General features: G+C 42.1%; 1 protein-coding gene across 6 annotated transcripts in view; it reads right to left on the bottom strand.

Annotated features, from left to right (window-relative positions):
• The window catches only part of ECT2L (epithelial cell transforming 2 like), a 119,857-nt gene that overhangs the window by 72,842 nt on the left and 33,770 nt on the right, over window positions 1–13,245 (bottom strand). For all 6 annotated transcript variants that reach the window (XM_033936731.1, XM_033936729.1, XM_033936728.1 and 3 more), the window contains 3 exons: window positions 11,757–11,893; window positions 10,448–10,575; window positions 2,815–2,947 (listed from right to left, as the gene is read on the bottom strand). In XM_033936731.1, the coding sequence (XP_033792622.1) occupies window positions 2,815–2,947; window positions 10,448–10,575; window positions 11,757–11,893 (398 nt within the window). The remainder of the gene's footprint in view (window positions 1–2,814; window positions 2,948–10,447; window positions 10,576–11,756; window positions 11,894–13,245) is intronic.

Here is a 13,245-nt window from a genome sequence, read left to right on the forward strand (position 1 = left end):
GTGATCATCAGTTGTCATCAATAAAAATGTGGGGGGTTTTGTTTAAAACTTTATTGATTTTCAAAACTAATACACAGTGTCTTAAATTATACAGACATGAATCTAATATAATAAAACGCTAGGCCGCGCATGCGCACTTCCTATGTGTGCGCCGGTTTTCTGTGAGCTGTAGCGACACATAGCAAGTGCGCATGATTACAGTAATTTTGCTGTTGCCGCCTCTCCACTCTCTCTCTTCCTCACCCCCCCCCCCCCCCCCCGAGACAGATGTCAACCGCGGCGGCCCGAGTCGGATATCGGCCGCGGCGGCACAAGAATGCAGGGTGGAAGAGGCGCTTGCGCTGGGTAGAAGAGGTGCTCGTGCCGGTGGAGCGGCGGCTGGGTCGCCGCCTCTCCGCAAACCCGGAAAACATTTTAAGGTCCAAGCAACTGTGCCGCTCACATCAAAAGCCAACCCTTCCGGCTTTTAAGTTGGGCATTGCTTCTCCTGCGGCGCGCCGGCCCGAGTCGGATGTCGGCCGCCTCCTTCCCTCCCCCCCAACCCGGGGAGAGGCGCAGCCGACAAGCCTACCCGGAGCCAGAAACAAAACGCTGAGGTCATCTCGCTGTGGGAGGGGCGGATGGGAGGGTCAATGGGGTTGGATGCACGGTGGTGGTGGCGGGGGTGGAAACAGGCTGATCACCAGTTCTACTGCACAGGGGGGATGGGAGGGGGGTACAAATTTAAAGATGCTGCTCATTGGGTCTACTACACAGGGGGATGGGAGGGAGGCAGGCAGGCTGGCTTCGGGGGTGGGGTTGGGTCAAAGTCTGGAAGGCAGTGAGGGGGACATAGGAAGGAGGCACTGGGGGCCACTAAGGACCCAGGACAGAGGCACTGGGGGCACTAAGGACACGGGAAGGAGGCACTGGGGGCACTAAGGACATGGGAAGGAGGCACTGGGGGCACTAAGGACATGGGAAGGAAGAACTGGGGTACTAAGGACATAGGAGGCACTGAGGGCACTAAGGACATAGGATGGGACAGTATGGACATAGGAAGGGGGCCACTGAGAGACAGGCAGGCAAGGCACAACAGAGAAATACAGAGACAGAAAGAAAGATAGACAGGGGGCCAGGGAGAGAAACAGACAGAAAGAATGACAGACAGACAGCATCCAAGGAGAAAGAGACAAAGAAAAAAAACAACCCCAAAGTAGATGTCTACTCTAGCACCCGTTAATGTAACGGGCTAAAATACTAGTAACAATATAAGCATTTAAATCCCACTAATAACAATGCATGAGATAAATTTCCCTCCCCTCCATCAATTTGATCAAGAAATAAACCAGAAATTTCCCCCCCCCCTATCCACCCCATCCTGGATTTGTAAAACATTAAAACCAAAAATTAAAACCAAGTCGCAAACCTAGTGACTTGGGGGAGGACAGGGAGATAGAAAGAAGGGGGGCAGGGAGACAAAGAAAAAAGAGAAACAGAAAGAAAGGGGGAATGGAGAGACGGAAAGAAAGGGGGCAGGGAGAGAGAGAGAGAGAAATAAAGAAAGAGAGGCAGGGAGACAGAATGAAAGAAGGGGGCAAGGAGAAAGAAAGAAAAAGTTGAGGGAGAGAATGAAGTCTGGAGGAGAGGAAGCTGAAAGGAGGACAAGAGGCTTAAAGAAGGGAAGAAATATTGGATGCACAGTTGGAAGAATAATGTGCAATCAGAGACTGATGAAATTACCAGATAACAAAGGTAGGAAAAATGATTTTATTTTCAATTTAGTGATCAAAATGTGTCCATTTTGAGAATTTATGTCTGCTGTCTATACTTTTCACTATGGCTCCCTTTTACTAAACCGCAACAGCATTTTTTAGCGCAGGTAGCCTATGAGCGTCGAGAGCAGCACAGGGCATTCAGCGCAGCTTCCTACACTAAAAAATGCTATCGCAGTTTAGTAAAAAGGGAGGGGGTATATTTGTCTATTTTTGTATGGTTGTTATTGAGGTGACATTGCATAGTCATCTGCCTTGACCTCTTTGAAAAAACCCTGGAATATGAATGATAATTAACATTTTCTCTGCCTTTCAGTGTGCTTTGTGGGGTTTTTTAAATTTTATTGTTGGTAGATCATTTTGACTTGGTCATTTTAAAAGTAGCTCGCAAGCCCAAAAAGTATGGGCACCCCTGATCTACAATATATTGAATTTTAATAAACATGCTATATGTAAGATATGCTATATAAGAATAGCGAATAGCTAGATTTTTGGCAATTTAATCTATATATGTACACATATGTGCATGTATGCTGATATTCTAATAATTTAGGCACTTATAAAACATGTAAATGTTACATAAATAAGGAAGAATATATGTACTTAATGGAGTAATTCTGTACAGTGAGTGCTAACTTAGCATCCCATTACAGAATTATCCCAATTTGGTAGTCATAGAAGTGCATATACTCTGCCTTATTTATTTATTTGTATCCCACTCACACCTTTTCTCAATGCAAATTACATCTCATATTTCTCCTGCTAGTTCACGAACTAGCTGTTTCACTCAGCCAGGGATCTCATCCACAGCACATACTATACAATTTGAGTTTAATGGAGGATCAATAAAAAAAATACTAAAACACAAGCATGCCTATGTTCTGCTATAGTGGAAGCATACACTTATTGTAACTGGATTCCAAAAATCATGAAAATATGCCAAGGCCTGACTATGAGGGGGGTTTTCTTGCTTCCAGAAAGTAGATCTATGCCTAAATAAGTGTCTCTGTGCCTATAAGATGCTAAAGAAAATGGATATTGCCCAAGAACTACCACAAACCTCATAGGCTGGAACCCTGGATGATATTAGAAGCAGGCGTAGCTGGACTGGGCATGACAGACCATCCTGAGCTCGAAACACACGTTGTCTGGAAGGTGGTACGGGGTATGATTTTGATCCTGAGATATTTTTCCTGTACAGGAAAAAAAATAAATAAATTTTGGTTTATGTTTGTTTGTTTTCTTTAAACAGAGCCAATAAATCAAAATTTCTACCAGCTAGCTGTTAGATAAAGATGATATCAAAATGTTTAATGCCATGAAAGAACAGCATCCACAGTCAAAGCGCTTAAAAATTTTATGGCACTGGCAATTGCCGTGCACACCTAGATCACTGGAATAGATGGAGTAACAAAATATTCCTAAGGAAAATTAACTGTTTTTCTTTTGCTTTTGTAATTTCTAATCCTAATAAGAAATGTTTGTTTTATGTTCTTTCCTGTATCATTTTATTTAAAGTGATCAAAGCTAACGTTATGTGACTGTATTAACACTGCAAAATCTAATGCTGCTTCAGAAGATCTGTGACATGATTAAAGTTTTCTGACTGATCTGTACAATTCAAATACTTACCAGAAACATAGAAAGATGATGGCAGATAAAGGCCAAATGGCCCATCTAGTCTGCCCACCCACAGTAACCATTATCTCTTTCTCTCTCCTAGAGATCCCATGTGCCTATCCCAGTCCCTCTTGAATTCAGACACAGTCTCTGTCTCCACCACCTCTTCTGGGAGACTGTTCCACACATCTACCACCCTTTCTATATAACAAATACTCTAAATCTTATTGCGTTCTGGACTCATGCCCCCCCATAAATTATGAAAGCGGCGCCTTTAGAATTTAAACTATCGCTGCTGCAATACTTAGCCCATAACCTAAAAAATGGGAAGTTCCTCACTAACAACAGTCATATAATAATAACCCCAATCCAAAAAAATAGTAAAGAATCTTCAGCCCTAGTAACCAACTACAGACCAGTAGCATCCATTCCATTTATTATAAAAATCACAGAGGGATTGGTTCACACCCAATTGATGGAATATCTTGATCAGTTCTCTCTCCTACATGAAGCTCAATCTAGTTTTAGACCTTTTTTCAGTAATTGCGGCTATTTTAGATAATCTGCGTCTATTGTTTAGCAAGGGCCTCAATGCCTTGGTCATGCAATTCGATATGAGCTCCGCCTTTGATCTGGTAGACAATGAGAAAATGCTACAATACCTGGACGCTATTGGTATCATGGATGAGGTGTTGAACTGGTTTCGTGGCTTCCTTATATCCCATACCTATCAAGTACGTTTCAATTATGATCTCTCTGATATCTGGAGCAATCCATCCGGTGTGCCGCAGAGGTCACCGCTATCCCCATTGCTTTTCAATGTCTACATGTCCTCACTGGGCATGCAACACCATGAACACCTTCTCTCACATCAAGCAGCATTATGGGGTAAAGACCTAGAACAATTGCTCTCGCCCACTACTTATGAGGAATTCAAGAAGCGTCTAAAAACACACCTGATCCTGAAGAATCTAGACAACTGACCTGTACATCTCTTTCTCCTCAATAATAGTTTTCTTAATCTCTTTCTTCCACCTCTCTTAAGTTCAATCAATTTGTACCATCGTTTAATCTTTTGTAAACCGCATAGAACTTCATGGTACTGCGGTATATAAACTGTTTATTATTATTATTTCTGTAAAAAAGTATTTCCTTAGATTACTCCTGAGCCTCTCCCTCTTAACTTCATCCTATGCCCTCGCATTGCAGTTTCCTTTCAAATGAAAGAGACTTGACTCATGCACATTTACATCATGTAGGTATTTAAACGTCTCTATCATATCTCCCCTCTCCCGCCTTTCCTCCAAAGTACACAGATTAAGATCTTTAAGTCTGTCCCCATACGCCTTATGACAAAGACCACACACCATTTTAGTAGCCTTTTTCTGGACAGGCTCCATCCTTTTTATATCTTTTTGAAGGTGCGGCCTCCAGAATTATACACAATATTCTAAATGAGGTCTCACCAAAGTCTTAAACAGGGGCATCAATACCTCCTTTTTCCTACTGACCATACCTCTCCCTTTGCACCCTAGCATCCTTCTAGCTTTTACTGTCATGTCAAATTTGGAGAAAATTTCAGATACTGGAACTCATATTGGAATGACTTACCTCAAGGAATATCCTCTGTAATATCTCAATAAATGGCAATCACCCATTCAAGCACATGTAACTTATTACATCAACAACCTAGCAACAGTGATCAAAGTAGGAAACTATCCAAACTGAAACAAAATTTGCAGTTGCATTAAAGTGCATTAATCTACTTGAACCAAATCTAAATAAGACAGGATAAGCCTTTTTCTGTCTGCACAATCATTATACAAATAAAGAACTAAGCATCAGCTGGCATGGTGTAAACCTGGATCATTGTATAAATCCATTGTATGCTGGAGTGATCCTAGGACCTAGACCAGGGGTGGGCAACTCCAGTCCTCGAGGGCCGGAATCCAGTCGGGTTTTCAGGCTTTCCCCAATGAATAAGCATTGAAAGCAGTGCATGCACATAGATCTCATGCATATTCATTGGGGAAATCCTGAAAACCCGACTGGATTGCGGCCCACAAGGAGGGACTTTGAGACCCCTGATCTAGACTGTACAGTTTCTTTCTAGATCCACACAGAAAAATAAGGGCAAATCGTGAAATAACAGTATTCATAAACTTACAGATTCAAAGTGGAAAATACACCCAGTATGCCCTAGTCCAGGGGTAGACAATTCTGGTCTTCGAGAGCCGCAGCTAGGTCAGGTTTTCAGGATATCCACAATAAATATGCATGAGATAGATTTGCATCTCAAGGAGGCAGTGCATGCAAATCCATCTCATACATATTCATTGTGGATATCCAAAAAACCTGACCTGGCTGCAGCTCTCAAGGACCGGAATTGCCTACCCCTGCCCTAGTCAATAACATTTTTAGGATATCCACAATGATGATGCAGCAGACTGAGATCTGGAGAAAAGGGTTTAACTCCCACTGCAGCTCCTTGTGACCCTGGGCAAGTCACTCACTCAACCCTCCGTTGACCCAGGTACAAAAGAACTTAGATTGTCAGCACACTAGGAACAGAGAAAGACCCTTTATATCAGGGGTAGGCAATTCCGGTCCTCGACAGCCAGAGCCAGGTCAGGTTTTCAAAATCGCCAAAATGAATATGTATGAGATGGACTTGCATGCACTGCCTTCTTGAGATGCAAATCTATCTCATGCATATTTATTGTGGATATCCTGAAAACATGACCTGGCCCTGGCTCTCGAGGACTGGAATTGCCTACCACTGCTGTATATAATGTGTATAGCACTAGGTATGTCTAGTAGCACTATAGAAATGATTAGTAGTAGTAGTAGTAGTAGTAATGGCCATATCCAGATATTCAATGCCAGGATCCACTTTATGTCCTGGTACTGAATACCCAGGGTTAGTTCAGCCTGTGTCTGTGAGCGTGTTACAATCCACTTACAGCCACGGGCTGAATATTGGTTCTTATGGCCCTAACATCTGGAACTCCCTCCCCACATCCTTAGAAAAATTTAACTGAGCTAAAAACTTTGCTCTTTAAAGACATGTAGCCCTAAGGCTATGGCTTTTTTTTTTTTTTTTTTACTCTTTCAGATGTTCAGATGGGAAAGGAGAAACAAAAAGCCAACTTTTGTTCTTCCTTAACCCCTAATTCTATCACCGATTAATAGTTCTACCCCCTTCCCTCACTTTCAAGTCATTGGTTTTGGTTTTTGCACTAATCCCATTCCCCTCTCCATCTCAAATAGATTATAAGCCACGTAGAAGGTTCAATCAGCGTGCAGGATAGAAAGATTAAAATAAACTTGGAATCTAGTTATACTCCTAAACTGGTCTCTTTGAAACTTTACTAGGACTGAGTGGGGATACATACCACACACAGAACTATGGTGTAGTAAAGAACAGCACTGGAAAACACCAACTGGATCACCAAGTTTAATTTAGCAACCAATGCAAATTACATGTATGCTGTTAGGGGAAAAATTCTGTATAGGATGCATGTTTCTGCAGCCACCTAAGAAGTGGCTGAGAATCGCACACCGGTGTCCTATACAGAATCACGTCTGCTCTAAGGGACAGACGCCCAACCCCGCCTAATCGGCCCAATTCTCTAACCGGCACCCATGTCACAGGCGCCTGTTAGAGAATCGCACCTGATCCCTTCCCATCAGCTGATTGTAGCAAGGGAATCCCCCTACCACAATCCGCTGAATCCTAGAATGCACTGAGAAGGTGGCCTGAGACTCCGGTTGGCCTCCCTCTTGCCGGTCATCTCCTAAAGGTACCAGGTGCAGGAGTCGGGAGGTGTGAGGGGGGATGTTGGGGTATGTTGGGAAATGTCAGGTGGGTGTTGGGGAGTGTCAGGTGAGTGTTGAGGGGTCTCAGGAAGTGTCAGTTGGGTGTTGGAGAGTGTCGGAGAATGTTGGGTGGGTGTTGGGGAGTGTCCAGAGTTCTGGGGATCGACGGGGCCAGTGGCAGGAGGGAGTGGGCTTCCCTCCTGCCAACTGGATAGGGTGTATCGGGAGTGTCAGTTGTTTGGGTAAATCGATAGGGGTCAGCAGCAGGAGGGAGTGGGCATACCTCTTGCTGTGGACAGTGTTGGGGGGATCGGTTGTGGTGGCGGGAGGGAGTAGGCATCCTTTCTGCTGGGGACAGAGTTGGGTGAGGATTCAGGAGGGTAGCAGTGGGAGTGGGCATCCCTCCTGGTGACCGACTTCATGAGGGGGGCGAGTTCCCTGCCGCGGCCACTCAGCTGATTGTGGCAGTGAGATTTTTTTGCCGCAATCAGCATAATAGCCATGTCTATTTGAAATATAGACCAGCTTTTAGTTGGCCTACTTCCAGGCAAAACCACACCCACCCTTGTGTGAGCTTAAGCGTCCCTAAGCACCCACGACAGATGCTTATAGTGTAGGCGGCCTACCTCGAGGTTTTTTTTGTGGGGTTTTTTTTTTTAGGAAACGCGCGTCCCGATCGGCTGGTTAGACAGCAATAAGTCGCCTACCGCTGCCTACAGTCAGGACACTGTTTACAGAATTTGCCCCTTGATTGATCTGCATGATTCATCTATTCTAATCTGGTTTGTTTAGTTTTCCAACAGGTTTAGTGATGTCTAATGCTCATGACAGTGTTTGTGGTACAATCTTCCTAGGAACGTAGATACTTGTTGTGTGACTTGTAGAAGTTACTGCTAATATAGTATGTTGGAATTGCTCTGTAGCTCCCTAGTGACATTTGTAGTGTTCTTATTATTTCATTATGCCTGCCTGAAACCCTGGTATTGGATTTGGATTGGGCTGAAATAGATGTTTGGATACTTTTTTTCCTTAAAGAAATGAATTATGTGTTTACTCAGGTTCCCTATGTCTAATATTACATTTTTTGTACCATTCCATGTAATGTGACACATTTATATACACTATTTTATAACATAATTTAAAAAAATTGCTTACCTTTTTGCCCCCTTCCCCCCTTGCTCATCATATGCCAGCCCAGCCCAAACCAACTATTGCTCGGAACATATCATGACTTGCAAAGCTGCTTCCCTGTCTTAGAGGGAACATTGGCCCCTTCCCTTTCTTCTCTTGGAGATCTGGCATCTTTCCTTCCCTTTTCTCCCCTTCCCTGCAGTCCAGCATCTCTCTTACCCTCCCACATGCTATTCTCCACCCCCTACAGGATCCAGTGCTTGCTCACCGTTCTTCCCAGTGGTGCTGCTATAACTCTTCGGGCCGTCAGCAACATGAGTGAAATAAATACGCTGCCTCCAGCGACCCAGAAGCTCTCTCTCTGCTACTGCTTCCCACCTATGCGGGGACAGGAAGCGTTAGCAGAGGAAAAGCTTCTGGGTTGCCGATGGCTTCATGTTTACTTCACTCACACTGCTGGCAGCCCAAAGAGTTACAGCAGCGCCACTGAGAACGAGAATGATGAGTAAGCACCAATCTCGCTGGGGAGTGGGGATGGGGGGATAGGACTCCAGATAAGTGCGTAAGCCACTCAGAAGGTCTCCGTGGGCCATCATTGGCTCACAGACCTTGCAATGAAGACCACCACTCTATAATATGTCTTTCCCTCCCCCATGTGATAGGCAAGACCTGTACTTGGATGATTTGAACTTGGTATAAAATACACATACTTGCTCCTGATCCATCTTGCCATAATATCAAAACCCGTCTACCTCTCTCATTACTTCTCACGGGTCACCCACTGACCTCTTTCCCTTTCAATCTGTTCAAAATTCTGCTGCATGACATATATATTCCACCATATCATCCAAGTACAGGTCCTGCCTATCACATATGTATTCCACCAGTGTCCTTATACTCACATAATCTAATCTAATGCTTGGCTTTATATACTGAGACATCAGTCCAAGAAAGCTCAACTCGGTTTACAATAATTAACTTAACAAAAAAATTAAAAACTGTAAAGACTAAGTTTCGGAAGATTAATTTTCAAAGTGTTTAGTAAATAAAATGGTTTTTAAAGATTTACGAAAAAGTTGGCGTGAACTGGAACTCCTTAAAAGGAGTGGAAGAACATTCCAAAGTTGAGAGAGCCTAAAAATCAGAGATTGAATATAAATCTTGACTCCTTTTATCCCTTTCTTGGAAGGAAGAGATAATTTAAATTGTTGATTACCTCTTGCAAAGGAAAATCTGTAAAAGTTCCAAGATAAAGGAAGAAGAGGAGTAAAGATATCAACTAGAATTTTAAAAACAACACAAGCACATTTGAATTGAACTCTAAAATAAACCGGGAGCCAATGGAGACTCTGGAGCAACGGAATCACGTGGTCAAATTTACATTTCCTAAAAATCAATTTCGCAGCAGTGTTTTGAATCAGTTGCAATCTATGAAGACAAGTTTTTGTGATACTGAGGTAGATAACATTACAATAATCAAGACGAGATAATATAATTGACTGTCATTGGGCCCCCTTCCCCCTGTCTGTCTCCAAATAAAGTTCAAACATCTCTTACAAGTGCATTAATTCTGCAGCTCCTCGGCATCATACCTCTCTTTTCTCTTTCTACACTTAAAACCCATTCCTATTGAATGGCAAAAGCCATTGAGTCTATTTAATTTCTTTTTTTCCACTCTCTCTCTCTCTCCCAACTCAGTGTTTTCTCTCCAGTTTCCCTGATTCTTACTCTATTATTTACATAACTGGCACATACACTCATTGCAAGCTATTGTTAAAACTTCCTCAAACCTACCCCATCAATGTGCTACTAAATTTTATTCTAGTTGCCTTACTGGTGTTTGTTAGTGTTTTTACTGCTGTCCCTCCTGGAGTTACCATTCCTGGTAATATTTCATTTGTCTATTTCTTTCACTGCCTCTTCAACAGCTATAACATCTATTACATGGCAAAGGCCAGAGTTTGTGGCCCCTGCTGCAACATCAGGTGAGAGCAGGAATCCTGATCATACTTGCGAATTAATTTTGACAATCAGCACTCCTTATTTTCCAGTCCTTTCGTAACTGTAGTTATTCTGCCTCTAAAGGAGTTGTTCCATGTTTCAATACTGGGACATTTACTGACCTTTTGGGTAAGACTTTTATTGAAGATGATGCAAGCTCTTTTTCCAAGACCAAGCCAATGCTTGAAATGGGCTTGCTGTCTTCTGCAAGCTGTCTTGAAAGAGCCAGATTTGAAGTATCTGTTTTGCCCTGGAAAAATTAAATGAAAATTGTGATGAAACAAACAGACATTTCTTAAAAGTTTGTGACTGAGAAGGTGTTCCAGAAAGTAGTGGTCTTATCAGAATATGTAAAGAGCCACCAGTGCGCAGGCAGAACAAGGTACAAAAAGACCACCATGGAGTTTTGTTGCTCAACCAGTTTTTCACCCAGTTTGAACTTTTGTTCCAGTTTCCACACTGGCTAGTTTGCTCACCAGGAATAGCTCCTGGTTGGTTAAATAGCATTAATAATCATTAATAATCAGCAGAAGATAGCTGATTAGTGGCTTAAATGTGGCTGACTATACTGTGCAATAACCACTAATTTGTGGTCATTCATGAAAACTGTCCAGCCAGTCCAGTTTTAAGTGCTGGTTTTAAGCACAGTCCTGTTTAGCGACCAAACTGGACCGCACAAAAAGCAGGTGTATCTTTACCTTAGATGGCCAACGCTTAAAAATGACAATAGCCAGCTGAGTTTGAGCTGGCCAAAGAGACCAGATATTCAATGCTGGTCACCAAAAATGACCTAGCATTAAAAATATCAGCAGTAAGCACCAACAGTGGGAGTTAGCCGGCCTCCTTCCTGCAGTTTCAATATCAGCCCCAAAGACTTTACTGAAATTCTGATAGACCACAACAACTACATTTCACTGATCTAATCCCAGGATGTACTGGGAAGGAGGCCTAAGACTATACTGGAGTGGAGGTGCAGTAGGCCAAGAACTAGAAAACACCAGGTTTCAAATCCCACTGATGCTTTTTCAGTACTTAGCAAAATCACTTCAGCCTCCATGGTGTCAGCGAAACACAAAAGGCCTCATTTACTACCATATGCTGTCATATTAAACCTCTTTAACATTTTGAATTACTTAAGCCTCATTATTCTCCTATTTGTTCTCCATGAACGCAACGCAAATTAATGCTTGTTGATGTACATGAATGTAAGTTAATAAATGACACCTTATGATTGCAAACTATGTGGGGACAGGGAAACACCTACAGCCTCTGTATATACTAATGAAAAGTGTGAGCTAAATGGAAAATAAATAAATAAATATTGCCGAAGGTAGGGAAAATGGTAGCTGAAATGGAACCTGAAGTCTTTATCCTGCCACAATTAACTATTGTCAGGATTCTATAAACTACATAGATATTCATAAACCTTACCCTAATTAGCCACAATGCTGCCTGCAGTGCACTCTCATGAGAGACAGCTTGAGAGAGATGCGATTGTGATTTTGATTTTAAGAGCACAGAGTTCCATGTTCCACTTAGCCAAGGTGGTCGAGTTTTAAACAAATTCCCTGAAAAGCAAACAGCAACAGGAATATATGTTTAGCCCATATGTGTTTTAATACAACAAAACAACAAAAAATCAAATGTGATCTATTAGCAAAATAAATATATATTAGAGACCATTTACAGAAAATAAAAAATGAACATCGACTCTAGATTTACTCATTCAATCATAGTACTTATTTAAATTAATTAATTTATTTATTTAGCTATAATTGATTTAGATTTTGCGGGGACAAGCCTCAAACTTAGGAGTACATCTTCACATACTGGGACTTCTGCAAGAGAAGGAAAGCGACTTATTCTCTTGCCTCCTTATAATATCACCAGCTTGTTCTCCACCTCCCTACCAAATTAATTCATTAATCTTTAATCAGCTAACACTTTCTAAACTGCATCAATCTTATTATATAAATACTTACAAATTTTATTTCCACTATTTAAATAATTTAATTTTAAAAATTTAATAAAAAACAAAACAAAACAAAAAACCTCATTCACTATTTTAATAGTATCAATATATGAAAAACTCTCACTTTTATGGTACGGGGGGGGGTACACATATACTCTAAAGAATCAGCATGCCATTTTTGAAACTCGAGCCCAACCAATGCTTATTATTCTCAATTCATCTGATTGTTCTCATTCAAAGTTATCCTTCCATTGCTTTTCATTTCATTTAAATTCTCTGACATTTCATTTCCTTTCTTTCATCATCTGTCCTACAACTCATTCAATTTCATCAACAGTTGAAAGTGCTTCGAGTGCTTAAAGTGTGTAATGAAAAGCTCATGTGCTGTAAATACCATAAATACTTCAGCGTGTCATTTCTTCAACTAAAGTAGATTTCAGTTCATATAAAGTTCATTTCATAACGTTAAATTCATTTCAACTTGTAGCATTCAATTCATTTCAACTAATACTTCATATGCTATTTCGAGTACTTAGCTCAAGTTGCTCATTGCAAAACCAGCACCGTTGCTTGTAACCATTATCCGACAAGGCCTTCGTTTCGCAGGAGACTTATATCACCCACTGCATCAGGGATGTAGCTTAAGCAATGTTTATTCTTGCGAGAATTCACGGGAGCCAGTAAGGAAGCCACTGAGCGCCAAGAAGCAGCACCAAATCGCATTGCTGCTCGTGCCGCTCATATGAGGAAATTTGCTCGCACAGCCAGTTAGCAGCAGGGCAGGAGTTTGAAAAGCTTGCTCCTGCCCGCTGCACCTCCACTACGGATTGGCAGAGGACCCGCTGCACCTGCACCTCCACCACAGATCAGCAGAGGTATGAAGATAAGGCCGGCGAGGGTGGGGGACAAAGGGCAGAGCCTGGGAGGGAGAGTGCAGAGTGACAAGGG

Source organism: Geotrypetes seraphini, chromosome 3, assembly GCF_902459505.1.
Source record: "Geotrypetes seraphini chromosome 3, aGeoSer1.1, whole genome shotgun sequence".
NCBI classification, from domain to species: domain Eukaryota; kingdom Metazoa; phylum Chordata; class Amphibia; order Gymnophiona; family Dermophiidae; genus Geotrypetes; species Geotrypetes seraphini.